This window comes from Lolium perenne, chromosome 3 (genome assembly GCF_019359855.2).
Source record: "Lolium perenne isolate Kyuss_39 chromosome 3, Kyuss_2.0, whole genome shotgun sequence".
Lineage (NCBI taxonomy): Eukaryota > Viridiplantae > Streptophyta > Magnoliopsida > Poales > Poaceae > Lolium > Lolium perenne.
In genome coordinates this window covers 22603354-22617948 of record NC_067246.2, presented here as the reverse complement: position 1 = coordinate 22617948, position 14595 = coordinate 22603354, and the positions used below count along the sequence as shown (strand labels likewise).

Genomic DNA, 14595 nt, shown 5'->3' with positions numbered 1-14595 from the left:
AGCTTTGCCCGAGTAACTCTTCCCGCAAGTCCCGCTCGGAAGCTGCTAGTATACACCCAACAACCAGAAGCTCAGGGTCTTACGATCTCTTCCGGTAGCTTTACGATGGAAAGAGACTCTCCAGCGAAGCATCTCGAAGATGTCTTAGATGGCTGGCCGTCTTAGACATCTTCTAAGCTTTGCCCGAGTAACTCTTCCCGCAAGTCCCGCTCGGAAGCTGCTAGTATACACCCAACAACCAGTAGCTCAGGGTAAGGAGGGCTTCCGGGAGCTTTTCGAAGGAAAAAGCCTCTCCGGCGAAGCTTCTCGAAGATGTCTTAGATGGCTGGCCGTCTTAGACATCTTCGGAAGCTTTGCCCGAGTAACTCTTCCCGCAAGTCCCGCTCGGAAGCTGCTAGTATATATACACCCAACAACCAGTACCTCAGGGTAATTAAAGAGGGCTTCCGGGAGCTTCTCGAAGGAAAGAGCATTTAGTTCAAACGACCAATGTTACTGATACATATCACAACAAACGCTTCACAATATGAGCTCATCAAGGTACAGGATAATAATTAATACATTATGATCGCTTCGACCGTAACCATGGAGTATCTTCAGCATTTAACGCGATGGTTGGATCAATGTTCACTCTGAAGGGCGGAATTTCAGCAAACTTATTATAATCTTCTGACATGTCTGTCTTGTCCTCGACTCCCACGATGGTTCTTTTCCCTGAAAGAACTATGTGACGCTTTGGCTCATCGGATGAGCTCGTTTCCTTATGTTTTCTTTTCTTCGGTCTGGAGGACATGTCCTTCACATAGAAAACCTGAGCCACATCATTGGCTAGGACGAATGGTTCGTCTCTCGTAACCAAGATTGTTGAGATCCACTGTTGTTATTCCGTACAGCTGGTCTACCTTTACCCCTTTTCCATCAAGCTTGAACCATTTGCACCGAAACAAAGGGATCTTAAAATAAGGTCCATAGTCAAGTTCCCATATCTCCTCTATGTAACCATAATATGTGTCCTTTTCCCCACTGTTAGTGTTTGTTGCATCAATGCGGACACCACTGTTTTGGTTGGTGCTCTTTTTATCTTGGGCGAACGTGTAGAAGGTATTTCCATTTATCTCGTACTCTGGAAAGTCAAGTATAGTCGAAGATGGTGACCCGGCCAACAAGTACAATTGATCATCAATGGCGTTGTTATTCATGAGATGTGTTCGGAGCCAACCGCCGAATGTCTCGCATATGTTTATGTGTAATCCATTCTTCAGATCGCCCGGATATTCGGAGCGTACAATATTCTTGTGATCGGTGATATACGGGGCCACCAAGGTGGAACTTTGTAGAACTCGTGTAGTGTGCTTGAGTGAAAGAAATGCCGTCCCTACATATCATTGATTTCCTTCCTAGCGTGCCTTTTCCACTTAGTCGCCCCTCATGTCGTGATTCAGAACACCAATCGACTTAAGGTCAGGAATAAAGTCAACACGTAACTCGATGACCTCCTCTCGTTCCATAGCCCTTGGAGATGCTTCCTTCGGCCTAGCACGGTTATGAACATATTTCTTTAAGACCCCCATGAACCTCTCGAAGGGGAACATATTGTGTAGAAAGACAGACCGAGGATGGCAATCTCTTCGACAAGGTGAACCAGGAGATGTGTCATAACATTGAAGAAAGATGGTGGAAACACCAACTCAAAGCTAACAAGACATTGCACCACATCCTTCGTAACCTTGGAAGACTAGCTGGATCGATTACCTTCTGAGATATCGCATTAAGGAATGCACATAGCTTCACAATGGGTATTCGAACATTTTCCGGCAGAAGCCCCCTCAGTGCAACCGAAAGCAGCTGCGTCATAATAATGTGGCAGTCATGCGACTTCGTGTTCTGGAATGTTTTCTTCTCCATATTTATAATTCCCTTTATATTGGAGGAGAAGCCGACGGGACCTTGATACCGTAAAGGACTTCAAAAAAGATATCCTTCTCTCGCTTTGGTAAGAGCGTAGCTGCCAGACTTAAGCGACTCCCTGTATCCGTCTTGTAATCCTGTTCTTGCTTGTTCTTTGGGCCTTTCATACGATACTGGTCCTCCCTTGCTTCGGGTGTATCTTTTGTCTGCCCATACACGCCTAAGAAGCCTAGCAGGTTCACGCAAAGATTCTTCGTCACATGCATCACGTCGATTGAAGAGCGGACCTCTAGGACTTTCCAATAGGGTAGATCCCAAAATATAGATTTTTTCTTCCACATGGGTGCGTGTCCGGTAACAACCTCTTTGGGAACAGATTTTTCTTCGAAGCCTTTTTTGGGAACAAGATTGGCCGCCAGACCCTTTCCAAATATTACTTTTATGTCCTTGACCATATCAAGTAAAGCATCACCAAGACGGAGTTCAGCTTCTCCCGGTGATCCGCCTCACCTCCGAAATGATTGCCTTTCTTCTCGATGGGGTGCCTCTTTGGAAGAAATCGACGATGCCCTGTGTACACAACCTTCTTACATTTCTTCAAATAAGCACCTTCGGTCTCATCTAAGCAAGGCGTGCATGCATTGTATCCCTTGTTTGTCCGTCCTGAAAGGTTACTAAGAGCAGGCCAATCATTGATGGTCACGAAAAGCAACGCTCGTAGGTTGAATGACTCCTGTTTGTACTCATCCCATGCAAGAACACCTGGTTTGCTCCACAACTGTAAGAGTTCTTCAAATAATGGCCGTAGGTAAACATCAATGTCGTTGCCGGGTTGCTTTGGGCCTTGGATGAGCACCGCATCATAATGAACTTCCGCTTCATGCACAACCAAGGCGGAAGGTTATAGATACATAGAGTTACAGGCCAGGTGCTATGACTGCAGCTCTGCTCCCCAAAAGGATTCATTCCATCCGTACTTAGACCAAACCTTAAGTTCCTCGTCTTCGCAAAGTCCGGGAACTCTCTATCGATTTTCCTCCACTGCGACCCATCGGCGGGGTGTCTCAGCTTCTCGTCTTTCTTACGGTCTTCTTTGTGCCATCGCAACAACCTCGGCATGCTCTTTATTTCTGAACAGACGTTTCAACCGTGGTATTATAGGAGCATACCACATAACCTTGGCAGAACCCTCTTCCTAGGGGCTCGCCCTCAACATCACCAGGGTCATCTCGCCTGATCTTATACCGTAGTGCATTGCATACCGGACATTTTTCCAAATTTTCGTACTCAAGGCGGTAGAGGATGCAGTCATTAATGCATGCATGTATCTTCAAGCACCTCTAATCCTAGAGGGCAGAGAACCTTCTTTGCTTCGTACGTATCGTCGTGCAATTCGTTATCCTTTGGAAACCTCCTCTTCATTATTTTCAAGAACTTCTCAAATGGCTTGTCACATATACCAGCCTCTGCCTTCCATTGCAAAGCAACTCCAGTGTGGCACCGAGCTTTGTGTTGCCATCTTCGCAATTTGGGTATAACTTCTTTTGTGATCATCTAACATGCCCTTTAACTTTCGCTTCGTTTTCGTTTCTGCATCTCTCGTGTGCATCAGCGATGGCCCGACGAAGATCATCATCAACGGGCTCATCCGATGCCTCTTCATCTTGATCACCTCCACCTGCCTCCTCATCTTCATCATGCCCCGTTGCGATATCACCGTAGTTAGGGTACATATCATCATCCTCTTCTTCTTCGTCGTCGTCTTCCATCATAACCCCTCTTTCTCCATGCTTGGTCCAACAATTATAGCTGGGCATGAAACCTTTCCAAAGCAGGTGGGAGTGAATGACTTGCCATTCAGGGTATTGCTTTAAGTTCGGCAATCAACACATGGACAACATATATAACCATCCGCCCGTGGGTTTTCCTCAGCCACACGGAAAAATTCTTTCGTGCCCGAAGTGAACTCGGGCAGACGTCTCACAACGTACATCCATTGCCGCCGGTTCATCTACATCAAATAATTAAGTTTATCAAAAAACCATTACAAAACATCATAATATATATATATATATATAGTGTATATTAGCACCGTACAAATGAAAGGATAAAGTTGTTTAACCTTGATTGAGGAGGGAAAGAAAGAGGAGAAAGCTTAAGTGTCGCTCCGGCACCTCATCTCATTTTTGTTTTGTGTAAAATCAAGCGGCATCATTCTCTCAGACATTTCATCGAGCACCTTGTGTGCATGCCAAAGAAATGCAAGGTAGCACTCAACACACACACCTTTCTCCTAGAAAAAGTGAAGTTGTGAATTGGCTGGTTGGAGGTGAGCTGATATAAGGGCTGGGGACCTTTTGCACCGGTTCGTGTTACAAACCGGTGCAAATGAGCTATCTTTTGCACCGGTTTGTAACACGAACCGGTGCAAAAGGTTCCTCGGCTGACACGTGCCTGGCGACAAACCTTTTGCACCGGTTTGTGTTACAAACCGGTGCAAAAGATATATCATTTGCACCGGTTTGTAACACGAACCGGTGCAAAATGTCCCTCGGCCGGCTGCTGCCCACGAACCGGTGCTAATGACCCCCTTTAGCACCGGTTCGTGCCAAATCCGGTGCAAAAGCCATCTGGGGCAAAAAACGAAAGCCCTTGTTTCTACTAGTGCACGTTTGGGTTTTGTCATCCCCTGTCAATGCGGGTGCGTAGTCAATTTTACATAATAATTTTCTTGACGACAAATACATGGAAGATGCACAGAACAAAGTGAGAAAAACGCCAAGAAAATTATTGAAACACATTTTTGTCATGCATACCCATGAACCGGTCGTCGAGTCATGTAAGGAGACATGATGATTTGGAGCCTTACCAAGTAATAATTGTTCATTCAAAAAATTGATGATATTGACTTTAACCAATCTAGCTTGTGGAATAAGTTCTTGGTTGGTGCACCAAATATAAGGATGTTTTGGGGACCCCCCCCCCCCCCCCCCCCCTCTTTCACACACAGAAGAAACATGAACTCATGATCATGTATATGTGTAGGCCGGTCGGGCCTCTTAGGTTTACATATTTTTTGAACATATGAACAAACATATAATTAAGATGTAAAATCCTCTTGAAACGTGCAAGTTGGAAAATTACATAATGTAGCATCAAGAGTGTTTATCACACAACATAAAAATAAATAAAGGTTAACAAAAAATTGCAAAGTTGATCGTTTTCTATAAAATTGTGCAAAGAATAACTCTTAAGGACGGGATTCCTGAACTGAGTGTCCAACTTGATAACCTGTGTTATCGGTGAGGTGTTTGGTGAACATAAATTATGAGAAATTCATGTTGTATGTATTCTTACATATCAAAAAATAATTGATGGGTTGCGTGAATCAACAGATGCAAATATTTGTAGGGTTTACACTTTACTTTTTTTTTCCTTATTGAGTGCAAACTAGCTAGGAGCCATTAGTTAGAATTTTCCACTCTTTCCATACCAACCACAATGACAAGAAGAAAGGCGCGGGATTCCCATACGAAGTTCCAACTTTATGACTGATTCGTTGTCTAGTTGCGTGATCAAGTAACCTACTACTATGAGTGGATTCCACGGGGAATTCGAGGAGGACCGGACGTTGGAAGACATTAAACTAAGACAAAAAGGAACATTTGAATAATTTTCTTCATTGATTCTTTACGAAAACATATACAAGGAATTTATACTGAAATTTTGTACATCTCCTTGAAAAAAGAAGAAACTTAAAATCATGTATATATGCAGTCTAGCTACCATTGGGGCCTCTTTAATTCAAAACATTTTTAGACATAGGAATAAACACATGATTGATATTTATTCTCTTGAAGCATGTAGGTTGAAAGCTAGATGAATTATCATGAAGAGTGTTTACACACTTATAAGAAATGTAGCATGAAATTCGAATGGTGATATTGTATAACCTACAAAAAAAGACTGTGTGTGAAGTATAATATATCTACTGAGCTGTTTGAGGAGTACCAAGTGCCCAACTTTACTACCCGTTTTATCTTGCCAGAGTACCAATTTTCCATTTTATGGTTGTGTTGTCAAGTAACACACTACCGTAAGTGCGTTCCACATGAAGTTCGAGGAGAACCGGATGTGTTGGATAACCTTAAACTAAGACGACCGGTTGCTAGGTCACGTTTTTATAGTTGCAATGTGTACCTCTTCTATTGTAAGTCACCATATCCATCACCCTCTCCTTCCTCATAATGTGTCAAAATCTTCATATGAGCTTAGGGGGGCTCATGAAATTCGACGAGGCTGGTGCGTCTCCTCTATCGGTGACACAGTGTCTCTCTTGCTCTGCTTTGTCACTCTCCTAACTCGACCCTGGCATGAATCCACCGATCGACAAATAACTTTGACATCACCTAGGTTGGCGATTCATGCTAGCTTTCAAGATATATATGCTAGATGTGACCTCCTATACCAGCAAGCCAATGCTGAGAGAAGATGGTGGAAATTGTGCAGCATGTTTAATTTTCTGAGTCTAGCCAGCGACGTATAGGTTCAGAACGCTCTGTCAATACTATTATACAGTTGACTTTTTGATTTTTTTTCTTGATAGAAACATATGGACCATGCAATCAAAGTCACTAAAGCACTTAGAATTTTTTACTGCATATCCTTGAAATTGCATGTGGTCACCGAGTGATCTGAAAATAGAGCATGATTTGGACCTTAACGACCAATAATTAGTCACTGGAAGAATTAACGGCATTGACTTTGAGCAGATCGATCAGAATGTCGAATAAGTTCTTGGCTGATGCTTTACAACATATACAAACAAGTTATGTTCAAAAAAATTACATGTCCCCGAAAGAAAAATAAACAACTAAAAATCATGTACATATACAGGCCAGCCATCATCGGAGCCTCTTAGATTCACAGAATATTTAAAAATAGAAATAGACAGCATGATTGACATGTCATATTCTCTTGAAACATGCAGGTTGAAAACTTGATGAATTAGCATGAGGAGTGTTGAACACACTTACAAAAAAATGTAGCGGGAAAGCTCAATATAACTTACATAAAAACTACAGGTGCAGTGAGCGGTTTGATGAACATAAATCACAATAGATACATCTTGTATATATACTTGTATGGGAGGAAAGAACAACAGTCTTTCAAGTGAGTATCTAGAAGGTAATTAATTTCTTCTACAATTTTCTAATCTTTCCACATCACCCATGATCACTAGAAGTAGGCTGAGATGAGATTTGTGAACCAAGTGTCCAACTTGGATAACGGGTATTATCTAGTGAGTCATTTGTCTGGTGAATATAAATCACGAGAAGTTCATGTCGTGCATATTCTTGCCCACAAGGACACTGGCTGCATATATCATAAGGTTTTCTCCTTTTGGGAAAAAAATCATTTTGCTTTCTTATAATTCAGTGCAAATTAACTAGCTGGGAATCAATCAATGGTAGGGTTTTCGCAATCTTTCCAAGCCAACCATCATGGCTACAAGAAAAAAGGAAGGATTCCCGTACGACCAAGTGCCCAACTTGATGGCCAGGTTTATCGTACCAGACTGCTAATTATACATTGTCCAGATGCGTTGTCGAGCATCATGCTACCACTAGTGGATCCCATAGGGAATTCGAGGAGGACCAGACGTGTTAAATTAAGACGGCCATTTGCCTTAAACCACGGCGACCATTCGCTGGGTCTCGGTTTTACAGTTGTAGTGCAGTCTCGAATACTCCTAGTCAGCGAATTACATTGGGTACGGCACGTCAGCTGTATGACGAAAGGCCGTAATCAGCCATGACGGTGACTATTGTCTCTCCCGTTTTTGGAGTGTGTGGATGTGCATTTTCCAGTGTCCTGAAGAGTACTGGAGGTAATTAACATCTCTCTCTTGACAAAAACAACTCGTGTAAAACTAGGCAGATGCAACGAACCTGTGTGTGCGACGATTTTCCATGATGTCTAGGCGTGGAAAATTCGGAAGTTTCCGATTCTAGAGTGACGACGAGCAAATTGCAAACGGTTTTGCAGCTGCATGCCCTAGAATTTACTCTGTTCTTTACCAGGGTTGGGATTTACTCGTGGAGAATTCTGAAGTTTCAGCTAAGCATAGGCCGTGTGGTATCTATCTAGTGACATAATTAGTACTGTATCATGGATATTTCTCTCATAAATCTGCTCACGTACTCTACACACTTTCTCTTTTCTCGCTTGTGTTCGTTGCGTGCGCCAACGGAGAGTCTGTCCTGCGGTGCCAAGATACCTAAGCAGAGATCGATCGACAAGGCAGGTAGGCACCACCTACTATTATCGTACGTGGGGCATCGCTCCACTAGCCATATCGACCATTCTAAGCAACCTCGAATCAACATCCTGATGCAACGGACGTTGTTTAGCACTGTTATTGTTCAGGCAACTTTGAAAGTTCTAAATATGTAGTGTAAGAGCATTTCCAGCCGCGTCCTTCAAAGTGTCCCTAAACGGTACCGGATCGAGCGTTTAAGGACGTGTTTTGTTTGTGTCGCGTTTGGGGGACGTCACTCCCCAGCCGCGCTCCCAGTCCCTCCCCCCCCCCCCCCCCCCCCACACACACACACACACACACACACAAAATTGTTTTTACATTGAAATACTTTTTTTTGCATTTTCATTTTAATAAAGAGGAGGAACATTAACTAATACATAATTGGGAACATGATTTTTCACAAACTAAGACATACTACCTCTTCCTAAGGCTTAAGGCTTTTTTTTTAAGTCAAACGATGTAAAGTTTGATTAAACTTTTAGAACAATTTATGAACAAACATGATATTTTGTAGATACCATATAAAAATATATTTTATTATCTATCTAATTATATTGATGTTGTACGTTTCATGTTAATGTTTTTTGATAAAAACTTGGTCAAACTTGACATAGTTTGACTTTCTGAAAAAATATAGGCCTTAAACCTTGGGATGGTAGTAGTTTGGAACATTATTTCCACAAATTAAAATATTACAAAATGAGGAAACCTAGCTATAGTTGGCCTTGCAGATTTCGTATGTTCGCTGCCAAGAAAGAACACTCTCGTGCAATCTCAGTCACCTAAGCTGGAAAATCCAGCTGATAATGATAGCCATGTTGGTCCTTTACAGGGAGAACATACAGAAACCTCCGTGACCATTTTCGCTGCAAAGAAAGAACACTCGGCGTGTTCAATCTTCCTCCTCCTCATCGTCGCCGTGGTATTGCCGGCGGCAGAACGTGTCATCGAACACCTTCACGCTCATCTCCTCGTCGCCTTGGTACGAGAATATGAGCACACAGCTGGTTTGGAGGTTGTGGAAGCGCGCAAACTTCTCTCAGACGGTGTGAAGGTACATCTTGCTGCGCCCGTCGAAGAGCATGTCCACCGGCCACCGGCAGAAGCCGCGGCTAGCCTCCCGCGGCTGGCTCGTTGCCAACGACAAACTCGACGAACATGTCCGGCATCCTATGGATGCCGAGTAGGTCGCCATTGAGGACGACGATGAACTCGAACTCGGGCAATGGTCTGAAAGTTTGGGCCTGACTATTTAGAGGGTCAAACGAAGTGGATACAACTCGTATCATGGCACATAATGAGGCTTGATGATTTTCTAGAATGATCGGAAGCATCGATTGCATGCACTAATCATGAAAGAATTATCTTTTTCCTGATAAGATTTTTACAAAGGACATCATGGATACTGCAGGGTGGTACTTGAACTTGTTAGGGACTATGCCATATGGATTTGGCATGCTTACAATGATATCAACGTGCTCCTGTTGTCACCAATGCTTGCTAGACTTGTTGAAGGCCATACTCTACCTTGCAAATATGAGATTAATGGATAGAGAGTTATAGGAAGGATGTGGAGCATGTATTTGATATGCTACAAGCTTAATTTGTTACTGTTAGTACACTTGCATGATCCTTCACAACATGGTCATGCAAAGAATCCATGCATGTATGGTGCATGATAACCAAGGTCATCATGCCGAGCTTGATCATCACGCGTCCGTGACACATATATTAGTGCGCAACTACATCTTGTCGACCATGAAAGCTCAACGAAGAGGCCAGTTAATTTAATTAGAATTGTATGAATAGTTTATTTTATTTCGATTTACTTATTGTGAACCTGCTACTTATTTATCTGTCCGAGGCGTGTACCGCCGTTTGAGTGCGATGGCTGGGATGCTTTTTGTCTGGTCGCCGTGGTTTTGCACTCCGGTAGTTTGTGAGCAGTGAGCAGGGTGGACCTTAGTTGCCGTCCCATCGTAAAGAAAAGAGCAACTTTATTTTGTTCTCGAACTCTCCAACGCAACTGGCCCTTGTTTTTGTTCCCATATAAGCGTAGGCCTCTAGGCTTCTTTTCGTCGGAAACACTCGTCAAGACCACCGCACCCGCCTAACAAACACCAGTGTACTCAGACGCACGCCTGGACGACGATGGACGCGCCCACCGCCGCCGCCAAGCGCAAGCGCACCGATGCCGACACCGACATCGCCCATGTCGTCGAAGAGGCCTCCGACGCTGAGGTGGAGGAGTTCTACGCCATCCTCCGCCGCATGCGCGACGCCTCGCGCCGTTTCGTGTCGAGAGCCGGAACTGGCGGTCGGGCTGGCCCCGCAAGCGCGCCGGCGTGGCGCCCCAGCTTCTCCTGGGAGGACTTCGCTCCACCTGCTGCCCCGATGACAACGGCGCCGTCGACGCAGCAGCAGCAGCAGCGGCCAACCGTCGACGAGCGCGTTGCCGAGAACGCCACGCCGTCGCGCGTCACCCTAGACCTCAACGCCGAGCCGGAGCCCGAGGCGCCGGCCACCCCGCGCCCTGAGCGCGTCCACGCATAGCGACGACGACGTCGCCCACCGACGATATGTTTTATCGCCGGCCGGTGTTACGCCTCACAATCACCGGTCAGGAACAGAAGATGTGGAATGCGGGGTCAGTCAAACCGGAGGCCGATGTCGCCGGCGACTCGCGGGCTCGCGGCCGATGGGGCCTACGAACTACGAAGACGTGGTTTTGTACATAGGGTTTGCCCCCATCGATCTCCTTTAACAAATTCTTTCGGTAATCAAAACGACGATAATGGCAAGGATGCGGACGATGGATCGGACGCGACGCGATCGTGACATTGTTCGGCGCTCTCGCTACCTTCGTTGTCGCGTGAGCTTTCAGGCTATGAATATTGCATCACCTTCATGTCACATCTCTTCAACAGTCTCTCTCTTCCATTAAAAATCACGCGTGAACTCAGATTTGTTTCGATTTCTTACCCGGCACGAATGGATGTTGTGTGAATACTCTCACAGTTACTGTCGTCGTTGTGAAATACAGAACACCGACAGGTGTTGTTGTTGTGAAAAAACAACATTACGGAAATGGCCTGCGGCTTGGGCCGAGTTGTCAAGCTCTAAGGTGACATGGCAAACATCAAGATCGTAAATGATGAAACACGGCGACATCGAAACTAGCCGTAACCCTAGAAAGATTAAGGCGATGTTTTTCGGAAGAATATTTAGCCTCTGCTAGAAGAGAGAGGTGTAGCCATGTGACATGAGGTAGTTCAAGCTATATTTTTTTAGGATATATATAAAGGTATAGTCGTCCTGACATCATATTACATAGAAAAGATTGTTATGTACACATAAGTTTCAAAGAACCGATATGTCAAGCTTTTGTTTCATGTGCTTACAATGATGCCCACGAAGGCAGGAAGATCTCGTTAGGTAAACCTAGAGGGGACTTTTTCTCTCGTTTTTGCGAAAGAGGACCTTTTCCTCTTTGATGTGTTACGTGGACTAATCGCGGATTTTTGTTCTTCATTTTTTTTGTTTTTCTGCATGTTTTTCTTTCGCTGGGCATATTTTGTTGTTAACGGAGTAATCCACCCGCCTTCAGCAAATGCTCATTTTTAAAAATAAATACTAATAAAAAGTTACTTTAAATTTTCCTAGTAATAAATCTCGCCAAGGACATTAACTCCTTATCTATTAAGAGAATGAAACAACAAAAAATTACACAGCAAATAGGCGAGCAATTTTTTGTTCATAAGAGGAACATGCGTGGAAACCAACATAAACGATCTATGCGATAGTGCGCAATACTGTCTAACAGGGTAGCCACCCTTCCAATCAGAAAATTGTCCTAGAACACTAAATACGCAGCTCCCACGTTTATTTTTCTTCGAAAAGCAACTTCCATGTAGGTGAGGCGGCGAATTGCATTCTCAGATGCGCGCGTTCACTAGTAGAAAATAGGGCATCCATCTAAGCCTTTGGTACCGGTTCTCTTACAAACCGGTACCAAAGGGGTCATTTGCACCGGTTTGGGACCTCTAGCGGGCCAGGAGCTTTGGCACCGGTTCGTGAGCACCCTTTGGTACCGGTTCGTGTTACGAACCGGTACCGGTTCGTAACACGAACCGATACGAAAGGGTGCCACCTATATCTCACACCGCGAGCCCGTCCCTGGATCTTCATCTCATTTTTTTCTTTTTCTCCTCTCACACTATTTTGCACCTCTCACACCAACAAATCTCTATTTTTTCTCCACCATTTTAACAATATTAAGGGCATACATCTATCCAAGGGTTAGCAATATCATCCTTCCTTCCGGCGTTCCTAATTTCCCGCATTTTTTTGGTAGTTTTAACTCGTACTATTTTTCTAGTGCTAGCAAGGTGTTCGATGAAATGCCTAAGTTAGGGATTTTACTTTTTTTATAATCAATTTGAGCTGAAATTATGGTATATTTTGTATGTTTTAATTAGTATCATCCCCGTCCTCACCGTCGTCGATCGCCAGCGTCGTCCCCTAGCCGGCACCGTACAACCTCGGTGAGCCTCTTCTTTTTTATAAAAAAACTTAGTTTTATGTGATGAACTTGAATATTAATTAAGTTGTTCACTCATATATCCACGATGTTGTGTAATTAATGATTTTTGATATACATATAAAATACAGATGAGTCGACAATGGATGTACGGTGACCGGTGCCATCCTGACATCATTAATGGTATGCATTATTTTCTCAACGTGGCTGAGGCATGGGCTCCCCGGATGGATGAAAGCCCAAATCCGAATGAAAACGAGGATCTGGGGCGCGACTGAACCGTTTTCGTCCATCCAGATGAAAAAAAAGACGTCCTGGGGGCCTTCCCGGGGAGACGGCTGGAGATGCTCTAAATTTGCATGTTTGGGCTACTTAACAACATCCGGAAAAATAACTTGTTATCATTCTTCTAGTGCAACTAAGGATGGCACTTTTACCCATGGGTACGGGTACCCGCGGGTACCGTACCCGCATGGGTAGGGTATGGGTACACTTTTATGCCCATGGGTAGTACCCATATCCTGCCCGTTAAGTCATGGGCAGGGCACGAGTATAGCCTCGTACCCGCGGGTAAACCCATACACTGCCCGTTTATTGTCAAATCTTACGTGACACATCTATTTTTGTTGACTTATGTGTTAGAATATGAGAATGTGATTTCTATATTATGTTAATTTTTATGTACTCAACTACATGTTATTAAGTTGAGATAGTTAATTTTTTAATAAAATTTGTAGTCGATAAATGTAAAATTGTCGTTGACTTGTGTACAATTTATCCTACCCACCAGGTACCCAGTGGGTACGGAGTACCCGCCGGGTATGGGTATGGGTAAAGTTTTATACCCATGAGTACGGGTATGGGTAGAAGTTTGTACACATTGGCTATACGGGTATGGGTATGGTATTGCTCTACCCTGCCCATTGCCATCCTTAAGTGCAACTAGCAAATAATACTATTTTCCATGTGAAAAGATCATACGAAATACATACACCGTAAGTCAAAAAAGGCGCTAAGAAGATGTGTACAAACATGTTTCAACACGGATGCCCCTCGAACAGCACATTTAGTCAAGTCATGTGAAAGGAGAGCATGGAGAGCATGATTTGGACCCTTAATTAACAAACGAGATCTGTTCATCGAAATAACTAACGACACCGACCCAGTCGGTCTTGTCTAATCGTTCTTGCGTCGATGCATATGTAATACTCACTGAGCAAGTTATCTTGGAATCTCCCCCGACAAATTGAGGAATGCAACATCAAATCATGTTGAGTATTTCCAGGTTCCGTGGTTCACCACCCGCAAATTAAAAGCATGCACGTGAAGTCTGAATTTTATCTAGCGGCTGTTCCTGTAATCCTGCTAATCAAAGAGGACATTCGTGAACAGAAATCGCTACATAGTGAAATATTCCCTCGAACAAGAGGGCATTTTATTTTATTTTCGCAAGTGCAAGATCTCTCCGCGAACAATTGATCACCCCATACTTTTTTTTAGAACTCGCAGGAGAGCTGCGCATCATTGTATTAAGCTTAAAGGAAGAACAACCGATCCAGTTTATGAGGTAAACAGGACCCAAAACCCTTACACATGAAATAGTAAACGGTGAACCACACCCAAAACACGACAAGCGCATACACCTAGCCCAACCACCAGCCAAAGAGGCACAATGGTTGGGACACAGAGAGCTGAGACCGCGTCACAACTGAAAGCAAACCACCTCCAAGCAGACCCTAGCTCCAGGAAGGCACCCGTCGACGTACAGCCCACCCAAAGCGCCGAGAAGTAGCAAGTGGACGGCAAGACATGGCCAGACCTGAGA

General features: G+C 44.1%; 1 protein-coding gene across 1 annotated transcript; it reads left to right on the top strand.

Moving 5' to 3' along the window:
* Positions 1–10321: 10321 nt before the first annotated feature.
* On the top strand, positions 10322–11143 carry LOC127340921 (protein NEGATIVE REGULATOR OF RESISTANCE). The gene has a single exon (XM_051366691.2). It carries the CDS (start codon positions 10382–10384, stop codon positions 10781–10783), a length of 402 nt encoding a protein of 133 aa, XP_051222651.1. The 5' UTR covers positions 10322–10381; the 3' UTR covers positions 10784–11143.
* Positions 11144–14595: the final 3452 nt, after the last annotated feature.

Excerpts from the sequence above, each read along its gene's own strand:
- LOC127340921 (XM_051366691.2), top strand. The coding sequence starts at position 10,382 with ATGGACGCGCCCACCGCCGCCGCCAAGCGCAAGCGCACCGATGCCGAC.